The sequence below is a fragment of the Egretta garzetta genome, unplaced genomic scaffold (genome assembly GCF_000687185.1).
Source record: "Egretta garzetta isolate BGI_Z169 unplaced genomic scaffold, ASM68718v1 scaffold51, whole genome shotgun sequence".
In the NCBI taxonomy this organism is placed as follows: Eukaryota; Metazoa; Chordata; class Aves; order Pelecaniformes; family Ardeidae; genus Egretta; species Egretta garzetta.
Window position 1 is genome coordinate 4,984,654 of NW_009258549.1, and position 12,338 is coordinate 4,996,991.

Below are 12,338 nucleotides of genomic sequence, written 5' to 3' on the forward strand. Positions count from 1 at the left end.
CCGCCCGAGGGTTGAGTGTAACGAAAAGGTTAACACTCTTAAGAGGATGCTCTGAAAGTCTGTGACACACCATCCTTTAGGGGACACGGTTCTGAAAATTGAAGACCCCAAGAGTGTAAAATGCAGGCAACGTGCTCAGCGCTGGAAGGGCAAATAGAAGAAATAAACCTTAAAAGGTATGCAAAAACATTCAGAGAGGACTGTAAGAACAACAGTTTTTTAAAGACTCCTGTTAATCGGGGGAAAAAAAAAAAAGTGATGACCATTACAGATGAACCTGTATTTATGACTGAATGGAAGACAGGCCTGCTCCAAAATAAAAGATACTGAAGCAAGACACATGTACAAGGTGGAAGAGGTCAGTGAAAGTAAGAAGTGACATGGAAAATTGACTCACCAAACAAATATCCAAGTTAATCAACATTATCAAAAGGAATGGTACATGCAAAAGCCATGAAAATATACCAAACTTGCAAATGGTGGCATAACTTCACAAGTCAGCATGTTTTTGAAAAAGCAAAGGAAAATAAAAGAAAAAAGAAACACTGTAACAAGTCACCTACCACCTGTCCTGGCCAGCCATATTGAATTACTGCAAGCAATCAGTATTTCCTATGTGAGTTTATAATCTCTTAACAGCCCAGAAAAAAAACCCCAAACAAACAAAAAAAAATACATAACCACACTGCATGAGGGCAAATGTGCACAGATGTTTGCTCAGAAGGAGATAGGTGAGCTCAGTGGAATGCAAACAAGATTAGCATGACAATTGCAGGACAACCAGAAGTTGGGGGAGCTGCAAGGTGAACTGTTTGAAAAGGACTGGGAATAACTGGTTACCTTTCTTTCAGTGCCCAAGGAAAGAAGCCACGCTATGAATTATAAGACGACTAAGGTAACTTTAGAAAGCGGACAGAGAACAGGAAGAGCAATGCATACCAAGACATTGCTGTAGACAAATCATGGAGTGGTGTTTATATAACCATTAACTTCACCAATTTAAAAAAAAAAAAAAATATACTGCCATAGATCACAGAGCTAGAGAAGAGAGCAGTAGTTCTTCCAAGGACTATGCTAATGTCATCATAATTTTTCACAGGTAACCTAAACACAATGCACAATTTAACAGCAAGTTACAAAGTGCATCTTGCTATTTGGCTTTTGGAATGGATATTAATCTATTAATATTAAAAAAATGTTTCAATCTCCCCATTCTTTCAGAAGATACAAGATACATTCAAAATACAGGTGTATTCACATTTGCACAGCTTTGTTTGATAATGAAAGTACCCTACCTCACCTAGAACAGGTACCCTGATTTCACAGCTGTATTTTTCTAATAAAATTACTTTTTAAATTACTAAGCTGTCAGTAACAAAGGCCATTCCTTTCCTTTTCTGTAGAAGAATTTGAACTAGGTGGGGACACAAGTTGCTCCCCCTTAGTGGCAAGAATTAGCTACTAATTTTGATGATCCAGATTAAAAGGCTTATGATTTATCAATCCTCTCATTCATATACTCCTCATTCTTCATCACATTATCAGTTTTGAAGTTTTTAAATTCTTCTAAAAGCATGCTTGATTCAATGTTGGAATAACTCCACCTATCTTAGTTGCTTCATCACATCTGAAAAGGCTTAGAATACACTCTCCGTATAACAAACGTTTATTCAGAAACAGGTAATACATTATCTTCTCCAACCCCTACTGTTGCCTCCCCCTCCCCCCAAATTTTTTAATAAAACACAGGTGTTTGATGGGCAATCTAAAAAAGGAGAACAATAGCTGTCTTAGGTCCTCTCCCCTACAAACATCTGCTGTTCACATGAAGCACCCTACCAATAATGGCATCGTTGGCTCCCAAACCACAGAGTACTCCAGAAAAACAAGCCCTGCCAAGTCCTCAGTTATTTCCATGGCTAAAAGGGATACAGTGAGATAGAGGAATGGTTCGCACAAGCTAGATAGAGCAAAGAGTTAATACAGAAGAAAGCAAAAGAAACAGAGTTGACCAAGAAATGGAATCTGGGCCTACGACCCTTACAGAGTGTTCATTAAAGTTCAGCGGAGCAGAACAGAACATCTTAGGTCAGTCTCCTAGCTAGATGGATCAAGTTCAAATCCCAGCCAGCTTCTGGAAGTGGCTCTTAGCTTTCCTCTCTTATAATACAATTTGAACAACTACAAACGAATGCAGCTACTGGGACTTCAAATATCCATGGCAATAACGCTGTACTAACAAAGGAAGTATTGGAAGTGCCACCTAGTGGCCTGCGGCTTGTCACAGATGCTCGCTGCCCAAGGTACATCCTTGCTGCTCTGCACGGGACTTGCTAAACACTCCTCTCCTATATGTTCCTTACAGAGTGCTAACCGTCCTCCCCTTCAAAACCTCTCCCTGAAGCCATGAAGTGCAGACATCATCCTCCAAATCCACGTCTGTGAGCAGCATGCCTGCACAGCAGCCAAACATTGCCCAAATGACATCTCTCAAAGGAGTAAGTTCTCAGGCACAAGAAAAGACTGCTTCCTATCTATTAGTATCTGAAAAAGGCCCCAGCTCCTTTCTTTTTATAGGATACAGGGTAAGTTAGAAGGTAAGAAAAAAAAAATTCATGTCCCTGCATCAGCAGGAGGATGCAATACAGTCTAATGGGAGTAAAACACTTGGATTTCCTCTAGCTCTAAACACAAGACTGGTTATTATTTTTCAGTCCAGAGAAGAAGACAGCAACTGAGCCTGACCCTTGAGGGTGAATATATTCATTGTATAAATGCCAGAGCCCTCCCCCCCACCTCTCTGCATTACCAGAGTTGAAGCATCCCTCCCCATAGCACAATGGGTGGTGCACTTGTGCCTATGTCCTTTCTGCCTGATGCCTCTGTTGGCTGGTATACAGAGAGGGAGGCTCAGTTTTTCATGCTTCTTCTCAGTGTCACAGCTGCTGAGCAGAAAAAAAAAAAAAAAAAGTCCAACAGCCAGAATGAAGTAGTATGCCACCGAAGGCATACAAGTCAAAGATGCAAGATGGTCCTTCCTGTATGGAGCCACACCTGACTTCGTACCCAGCGCAGCAATTTCAGAAACAATGTGGTGTTCTTGCCTGTTGATAATCAAGGGAATGCACCTTTTAGTTAAAGGTCAGTCAGAAGAAAAGAGAAGGAGATCACCACTCCTTCCCTCAAAGCCTACGTGCACTTTTAATGGCCACTAGGGGCTTTGGAGTAAAGGAGGGAGTTACATGGTACGTGTTTGGTAATACATTACTGGCAGAAAGGGGAGGTTATTCTTTTTGAAAAAAAAAATCATGGAAGAGAACTTCAACTATGAAAACAGAAAGTACACACACAAGAGGAAACACTATTGTACAGTAAGGTAGCGATCATAGAAAACAAAAAATTTCGAGGCAGGCAAATGCAAACATCTGCACTCCTGCACTTTTCTCATTCCCCAACTTAAATGAGTTTTCCAGTCCACTGCTCGCTCCCCCTTCTCAGAGTTTAATTTTGAATTCTGTGGGCTGCACTGAGGCAGAGACCCCCGAGGATTTGAAGAGGGCCTTCAAGATAGTGTCAGGGTCCACCTCAGCTGGGGGATTTGAAGAGGCGCTTGCACTTGACCGGCGTGGTTCTCCTTCCTTCTTCACTGAAGGGGTATCACTCAATCGGCTGGAGGATTAAAAAAGAAAAGCAGTATTTAACCTCTCATTGTGAAATAAAATTTAACACTATGTCTGCACTTACTGTTCTTGGTGTTGCACCCTTCCCAATATTAGAGGTAGAGGTTTTAAATATGCTTTCTTCACAAGAAAACTTCCTAATCGGACCTGTTTTGAGCCTCAAGGCTGGGAACTCTATGGCGTTAAGCTATATTGCACTCAGCTCAACACAGAGCACCACAGAGAGGAATAGGAGAGTATTCATGGGACAATCATTTGCCAACAGTTTTCCTCCCCTCAGGGTCTCCTCAAAACAGAACCTGCAAACATGTTTGGTTCTCCCCTCACCCAAAGGACACTTACAGCAATATAGGCTGGTCTGAGGTGATGACATTCCCATTCATATGAAGATTGCATTTCATTGGCTGACCTAAACACACACAAAAAAAAGTCCTTATATCAGAATCATGGTAAGGCAAGACCCCAGAAATATCAGTGCAAGCCAACAGATTTCCACATGCTGGGGAAAAATGAGAAAGAACAGCCGATACATCTTCTGCTGCAAAATCACAGCAACAGAAGAGCCACTGAAACACTCAGTACAGTATGAAGACTCACACTAGTTAAGAAATTACATATAGGTAGACAACCCTTAGCAGAGACACAAGAGAATCTCCCATTCTCAGCTGTCTGCTCCTCATCTGACATTTGTAATGTGTCAATGCATCTAGAGAAAGAAAAAGCATCTATTTCCAGCTAAAAATCAACAGCCCATTTCAGCCTATAAAAACATCGCAGGTGGATCCAGATTAACAATTGGATTCAAAGTTCAAAGTTTATGGAGAAGCTGATATTAATTGTTTTACAGGTCTGATTCAAAAGTGTCTCTGACTATGCCTTGAGAGTTTTGCAAGTATTAGTTTTACTCGTACTTTGCAAACAGCTATTCTGTAGGCAGGTAAAGCCTTCCTAAGGACTTTCTAGCTCTCAGCACTGGATTAGAAACAAAAGCAGTTTCATGTGGAAGTTAGACCAGCAGAATCACCGGGACCCTGCCTCTAGCTTTGAGCGTTCTCTTTGTAGGAAAACTTTTTATTTCCTTTAAATAAACTGTGCATATATTCAGCTAGTTACACAGAAGCGTATTACATTGCCTAGCTCTTGAACTGATTTTCTGGCATTTTCTCTCTCTTTGCATCTGAGATGCTTTTAAACTCTCCACTGAGGTAGAAAAGTCTTTAGGATAGATAAATCAACAAATGCAACTCTGGCTTCAAACTTACCATCTAAGCACCTATTGTTGTATTTTTTATATGCTGTGATAGCATCTTCTTTCTTCACAAATACTACCTCAGCCACTCCAGGGTGCACCAGCCGGGCTCGCTTCAGAGCACCGCACACACAGAATAACTCCTGAGGGCAGAGAGTTAGTCATGACCATGTGTCACATCAAAAGTTTCATTTCAGCCAAAGACACCAAGTGAGAGAGGCTTAGTTTCCTAACTGCACCACCCATCCTGCTTAATAAATACATGGCAGAATCTTGCCACTTGTCTTATTTTGTGTTTGCTACGGTATGAGTAGCTGGCATTACTAATACAGGTTGCACAAAGCTCCACACTGCTACCAACACAAGCAGAAAAGTTCAAGGCCCAGTACTCTATACTGTTTGTCACACATGAAGACCAGGCTCATTCTCAGCCTACTGAGAACAGAAAGCACCTAGATAATTCGGATGGGGGCATAAGTTTGAGGACAGCACCAAGAGTGATTTGGTATGAACTCCTCTAAGCAATGCCAAGTATCTCAGTACACCCTAGAAATGGTATTTTGTCCCAACTCCTTAAACATATGCTTTTTAAAAAAGTGAACAACAACCAAAACAAAAAAAATAATCAGGAAATCTCAAAAGTTTTTGCAAGGAAAGCAAACCGACATTATACCCCTCTTCACTGCATTCAGCATAGATCAAGTTATTTATCAAAAGAGTTCGATAAGGGAAGAAGCATCACTCATCCCCAGTTTGGCAGTAAGCAACACTCACAACAATGTCTTCCTCTGTGACTCGAGGATGCAGATTGTTTACGGTCATCTTTGTACCTTCCAAAGGACTGAACGCCAGCTGCCAATACAAACAAATGCATCACATAAAGGTCAGAAATGCAGCAGGCAAGACAGCACAGCAGAGAAAGCATTAAAAAAAAAAAAAAAAGTCACTGAAGGGATGTCTGGGAAAGCCTGTACACACACAAAAGGCAAGAGCTACAGCTACTAATGGGACGTATCAATACGTACAAAAGCCCAGCTCATCTGATGGTGAAAAGGTGCCCCTTTTCCATGCTAATCCCTCTCTGAAGTAACTTTTCTCTTTCATTCCCAAGTATAACAGTAACTTAACCTTCATACATAGACAGTGCTGTCTGGTCATGCCCACTCTGCTGCACTCTGTACCAGCCAGCAAACCCCAAAATACGGCTCCAGCCCCTCACAAGCATGCTGAACTCAACATGCCTGGGAACACCTGGTGGGTTACCTGCATCCAACATCAGGCAGCTTGGCAAAGCGATTCCAGTCAGGTTGTCTACAAATTGCCTGAGAGGTCTTATGTGGACAGCAAGAAGCTGTATTTGGAAGAATCCTGTCTTTCTCCTTGCTAAATAGGAGCAGACATAAAATAACCTAACTAGTAGTATTAAAACACTATTCCTAGGGACATGGAAGCCTCCAAGGAGTGTCCAAATGACTGCCACCTCCCTGTAACATGGAATCCTTCAGGACCATGTGCTTCCATACTCGATACAAAAGTTGAGAGAAGCAAGATGCACTAACTGAGAATTCCCCAGTGTCTCAAATGCTGAAGAAAAGGATGTTTAGACAGGTTTCAGATTCTTGGGACATGGGTTGCAGTTATCAGAATAAGCTTGATGGAGTCCCAGAAATAATGGTAGAAGGCAGGCAGAAATGAGCTGCTTGCATAATCAATTAACAAAAAGTTTCAGATGTTTCAGAGACTTCTATAAAGAGCATCTTCCACTTCCATGAGCTCACCTCAACAGGTGCTGGTTCTTTTGGAGGCTCCTCTTTTGTCACTAAGGTCCGGGACATGTTTGTCAAGGCCTTTGTCCGCATAGGAGATGGAGGTGCAGGTGGAGCTGTGTACGTATCATTCTGGACCACTTTAGTCAGGGGAACAGTCTTGGACAGAGAGAATTTATTGCCACTCAGCCCAGTCTACAGGAAGAAAGAATAAAGTATCTCTGAGAGCTGCAGGCTACAAAGGTCATCCCTCTCTTCTTCAAGCAGTAACAGCAGGAGAGTATTACTAGCATGCACTAAGAACTGAATGTCCTTCACTACAGTGCTGGAGACTTTCAGCTTCGAGACGAAAAATCAACTAAAGTTTCTGGGCATATGTTTATCCCAAAAGAGCACTTCCCTCACTAACGAGCACTTTCTTCAGAAACACCAAGCTAGGGCATGCAAAGACATGGAGCGTAACCTTTCTAGTTGGAACTACCTGGGGAGTTTAAAGCCAGAATAAAAATTGTGCTTGGCAGCTGCTGTGAACACTGGAGATAACACATTTACTCCTGAAAAAAAACATAAGGCTGATTTAAAGGGTCACAAATGGCCAGGAGCTCTATTCTGAATATCCACATGAGAAAGACTGGGATAATCACTGCACTAAACTGCCTGTGTTTGATGGTAAAACCACGTTCATTTGCTTTCTTAGAACCACAGAATAATTTAGGACAAACCCATGTCCAGCCTTCATGTCTGAAGCAGAGCTAACTTCAAGTACACATCAGGTTGGCTCAGGGCCTCATCCAATTAAACACCGAATATCTCCAAGAATGGCGATTTCACAACCTCTCTGGGTCCCTGTGCCAGAGGCTGACCAATGCCTTGAGAATTGCATAACTCTCCCCCCATATCTAACTAGTTTCTTTTGCTGCAAAACATTTGCTGGCTCACCTTTTCCCTGTTCAATCCTGAAAAAGACTTGGGTTTTGCCTTTTCCATGACCACCTATTAGGCAGCGAAAGTGCACAGACAGGTGCCACTACAGCCTTCTCTTCTCAGCTTTAAAAGACACTGCTCTCACCCTCTCCTTAGCCCCCGACCACCCTGTTGTACTAGCTCCAGTCTGTCAACATCTGTCTTGTATCATAGAACCTAAAAATAGGCACCATACTCCAGGTGTATTCTCAGAACGCCAAACAGATGGCAATAATTATCTTCCTTGATTTGCTAGCTATGATCTTACTAATATACAATCTACAGTTGGCCTTCACTGCTGCAAGGATGCACTGCTAACTCATTCTTAGTAGGCTCTTTCCTACAAAGCCTCTTTCTAGCCAGTCAGTTCTTAGCTTAAGTTGCACAGGGTTATCCCATCCCAAGAGCAAGACCTCAAATTTGTCTGTGTTGCAATTCCATCTTCTCCAGAGAATCAGTACTCCCCAACAAGCTGCCAATCAATATTTTGCATGCAAGAGATTTCCTGCTTTAATGTCCAGCCTCTACAAGCAGCAGAAAGCTTCCCTTGCTTGCCTGCTCCAACAATAACAAAAATAGGTTCAAAGCACTTCAACAAGAAGAAAGTCAAGAGCTAACATGCAGCAACCTGCCAGCAAGGCAGAAAGCCCACATTCTGGCTGCAAAAGGCCTATAGAATCAGTTAGCCTAAAATGACTCTTGTCCCAAAAATAATACAAGAAGCATTGGCACAAAGGGAAAGGTGAGGTGAAGAGCAAACATTTCAGGAGAAAGCATCATTTACATACTTTAAAAGAACATAAGCCCTGTAAAGCTGCAGCCTGTGTGTCCACCCAATGTGAGCATGGCGTGGTGGGGACTGTTCAGATAATCCCTTACCGCGTTGTGCAGGAAACTGTTTGTGGTGGTGATTTTCATCTGTTTGCTCGTAACAGGAGAGACACTTTCATCATCATCTTCCATGTCATACAGACCCTGAAGAGAAGCAAGGTAAGATTTTACAAGGAGATAGATGTAATCTAGACATCGTTTCCAAAATAAGTAGTTTTCCCCTGCCTTCAGCCTTCTTCAGGTAATGAACATGACTACATTGGACTTTACTCCCATCCTTGCAGCTGGGGACACAGAGCTGAAGGTACGCAAGTCCATTTCAAAACGCCAATGTAAAAATTATCAAACTTCTTTTCCAGAAATGCCACTGTGAAGCTATTTCCCTAGGTTTATTGCAACCACATATAGATTTCTCTAATCCCTAGAACTCATCAGGACTGATGAAACAACATTAATGAAATAAAGCCTCAGTGTCTTACTTATTAGCACCCTGCTACCTTTAAAGTTGAAGCCTGTGCGTATGATTTTTTTTAAAATATTTTTTTTTTTAAAAATTAAGTAGATGTCTGCCAAATACATCTGAACCAAACGCTCCTTTTGAACAGCCTGCCTTCCTCAGCACAGCACATAGCTGTCTGGCACTAGAAAACACTGCACTAGGAGGTTTACTGAATGAATAATTAATTTCCCAGTTCAACTTAACATTCATAGCCCTGCCTTAAAATACTGAGGCTAACTCCTACACAATCTTTTTCATAGATTCTAAATAATGTTAAGAAAAAGTCTATATACAAATGTCACTGCCCAGAACATAAGAAGTTGCAACTCAAACCAGCTTCCCATTAATTCAGTAGAAAGGTGAAGGAAAATGGAGGCATTAGCAATGAGAGCTTGCAAAAGTGGGTTGTCATAGTCAGCAAGATTCTGGTTTACAAACAGGAAAGTTGTTCCAGTCACAGAAGTGCTATGAAGCAAAAAAAAAACCACCAAAAAGGGACAGTAGAACAAAGGAGAATTGTGCAGAAAAGAACTAGGAAAAACACTAGCCATCAGGAAAATGGACTTGAGTTTGAGAAAAAGTGAAATAGGTTCAAGGCTTATAGTGATGAGGTCAGAATAATGAAGACATTTCCTTAAGCGACAGCATCTGGGATAGGTAAGGGCAGCAAGTCAATGCAGAGGTAATATACACAAATAGCTGAAGTTACCGTAATCGAGGCAAAAAACCCCAGAACGAACTAGGACATGATATTGCGAATGATAGTTTTCCAATATTTCATATACTACTTTATGTACACACACATACAAAAAAATAAAGTAATAAAAACGTGTAATTCCTCTCTGAAAGCACCCAAGGCAGTAAGGTGGCTGAATGGCTGGGGGTTGTGACAAAGGCCTTTAAAATTGATACCAGAAGAGACAGCACAAACTTTAAGGTTTTCCTCAGGCAAAGTCTGATTGGTAAGGGATATGGCAAATTTGATAGATATCAGAATACCAGTTAACATAATTCACTATCAGGTTTCCAACAGGAATGCACAGCTGGGATTTCACAGGAAGGTTATACCCTCTCCCACCTCACTGTAGAACATTTGATCATGTACAATCATATCCATTTTCTGAAGAGGCTGGCAGGTTGGTGAATCAAAACAACCAAAACTTAATCTCATGTGGTGTCACTGAGAAATTTACAGAAAGACATCAGAACTAAAAGGTCACAGTCTCTAGAAAAAAACCTGTTGGCCCATACAGATAAAAATTGGGAATACCTACTTTTCATTCATTTAACACATAAGGAATCAAGATCAATTAGACAAATGAAACCCCCCCCAATTACCATAAAAGTATCTTAACCACACAAGAATAGGAAGCTAAGCTGGTAGAGAACTTCCAAACCCTTTCTTTCCTATTTAAAGTTTAATTTGCACCTGCCAATGTTTACAGACACCCTCCTTCCCCCAGGAAGGTAACAAACAAAGAGCACAGAGCAGGCACACACCTGTTTGTGTGTATGATTGTTCACCACATTGATCAATCAAAGCATTAAACATTACAGCCCACCAGATCCCCATTTCAGAAGATCAGAGCTGCTAGGTGATACCCTAAGATCACTTAAATGAAACTAACTCTCCTGCTCTTGAAACATATTACCACAATGTATTATTAGATAATGCCTATGTCTCCTGTAATATGTTCAATACGAGATAGCTTCCCTTAATCAAAGAAATTAAAACCTAAGTCCACGCAGAGAAACTGATTCAAATTACCTGAGTTTTAGTCCAAGATTAGTGGAAGAGGACTTAACTCCAGCCCTGCCAGCACTGACTAGATCTGCATTTCTGCCAATACAAAACCATGAACGGAGTAAATCAGTAAGTAAGCTTCTCTTCTTTCATGCTACAGGGAACCAAAGATACCCATTTCCATCAAACGCAACAAGTTGGGACACAACACAATTTAGTTCCATTCCATTTCAAAGAAAAAGTATATACTGTCCCTTCACACTAGAGCTGGAATAAGCTATAGTGGAATAAAATGATGCACGGGGTAATGTAGCTGACCCTTCTGCGGCCTGTTATCCCATGAAAGAGGGAAACCACAACAGAAGCAGCCAGGGAATGCAGCTGTACTAATCAACAACTGAAATCAAGCAGCAACTCTCAAAAATCCTCTTTTGGTTTTTGAAAAAGCTGGAAGTTGTCCATAACAGAAAAGAATGGGTCATTTTACAAAAACACTCCACACATGCAGCAAAATCTTCAGATTTGCATTTTCTCTAGACTGTAACTTACACCACAGCACCTTCATGTTTCAATTTGCTAATCAATTCAGAAACAAGGGTACCTGTCCTACAGAAACACCAGCAGAGCTACAGAAATTCTTTGGGTTTCAAAGACTTTTTCCTTCCTTTATGAGAAACAAGCCCACAGTACAGGACATTAGAGCTGCGTGCTGCATCTCAGATCAAGACGCTTTAGTTCGATTCTGCTCCCACATTTGGGAAGAAAGGAGGGCCATGAGCAATTTGGGATTTTGGTATAAACCTTTTAAAAAAGATTAAATAATTGTTTGTGTGCATGGCTTTATCTACAGTCAATCACTATTATACTCTACAGTATTTTTTCTTGCAATACGTTGTCTAACAAACAGAAAGTACTGTAGGTCAAACTAAGTCATACAAAAAAATCAGGTCAGAGCAAATTGCTGCTGTACCAAGTCTCTGGAAACAATATTTTAACTCCTAGAAACTTTGTAGAAAATGTTCAATTCCTAATGACTGATGGTGGTGATTTGGCTTAGAAGGACAGCATGAGGAGCAATTACCCTACTAATTAAAGACTACTGAACAGACTGCTCTATTGCTCTACAATTAGCCCTTCTTACTGCCACAAGAGTCCTTTCTCTTTCTTAGGTCAGCCTGGCAGGAAACCTGCAGAGTAATGGGAAATTTCCTAGGCTACTTTAAAGAATATGCTTGATGTTCTTGAGCAAAACCCACAGCTGAACAGAAAGCAGACTTGTCTAAGCTTTCAAACTCATGAGAGCAGGATACTTTCTGGGTATGTGTAAGCACACTGTTGATCTTTGGGAGGAGGAAAATGAAAGAGGTAGGCCAAGAACTTCAGTTACATGCTTGTAGAGGTGATGAACAAAACCACTCCTCAAACAACAATGCTGATGATCTGGCAACTTCTCTTCTGACTCTACCTGCTGTACGTAACACACACACAGTTCAATAGGAGTTGTTTCTCAGACAAGTTTGCTAAGAATCAAGTTACTGCACACATAGCAAAGTGAAACAAGAAAACTGTCAAAGGAAATCAGCAGGTTAGGGTGACCAACTGATTA

General features: G+C 41.1%; 2 protein-coding genes across 2 annotated transcripts in view; both read right to left on the reverse strand.

Annotated features, from left to right (window-relative positions):
- Positions 1-1,851, reverse strand: part of RRP7A (ribosomal RNA processing 7 homolog A) — a 5,128-nt gene extending 3,277 nt beyond the window's left edge. Inside the window, exon 1 of the mRNA XM_035903201.1 lies at positions 1,840-1,851. Within this exon, the coding sequence (XP_035759094.1) occupies positions 1,840-1,851 (12 nt within the window). The remainder of the gene's footprint in view (positions 1-1,839) is intronic.
- Positions 7-12,338, reverse strand: part of POLDIP3 (DNA polymerase delta interacting protein 3) — a gene marked incomplete at its 5' end in the record, with an annotated part of 13,271 nt that continues 939 nt past the window's right edge. The window contains 6 exons of the mRNA XM_035903202.1: positions 7-3,669; positions 4,023-4,089; positions 4,943-5,072; positions 5,704-5,781; positions 6,708-6,890; positions 8,538-8,633. Of these exons, the coding sequence (XP_035759095.1) occupies positions 3,495-3,669; positions 4,023-4,089; positions 4,943-5,072; positions 5,704-5,781; positions 6,708-6,890; positions 8,538-8,633 (729 nt within the window). The remainder of the gene's footprint in view (positions 3,670-4,022; positions 4,090-4,942; positions 5,073-5,703; positions 5,782-6,707; positions 6,891-8,537; positions 8,634-12,338) is intronic.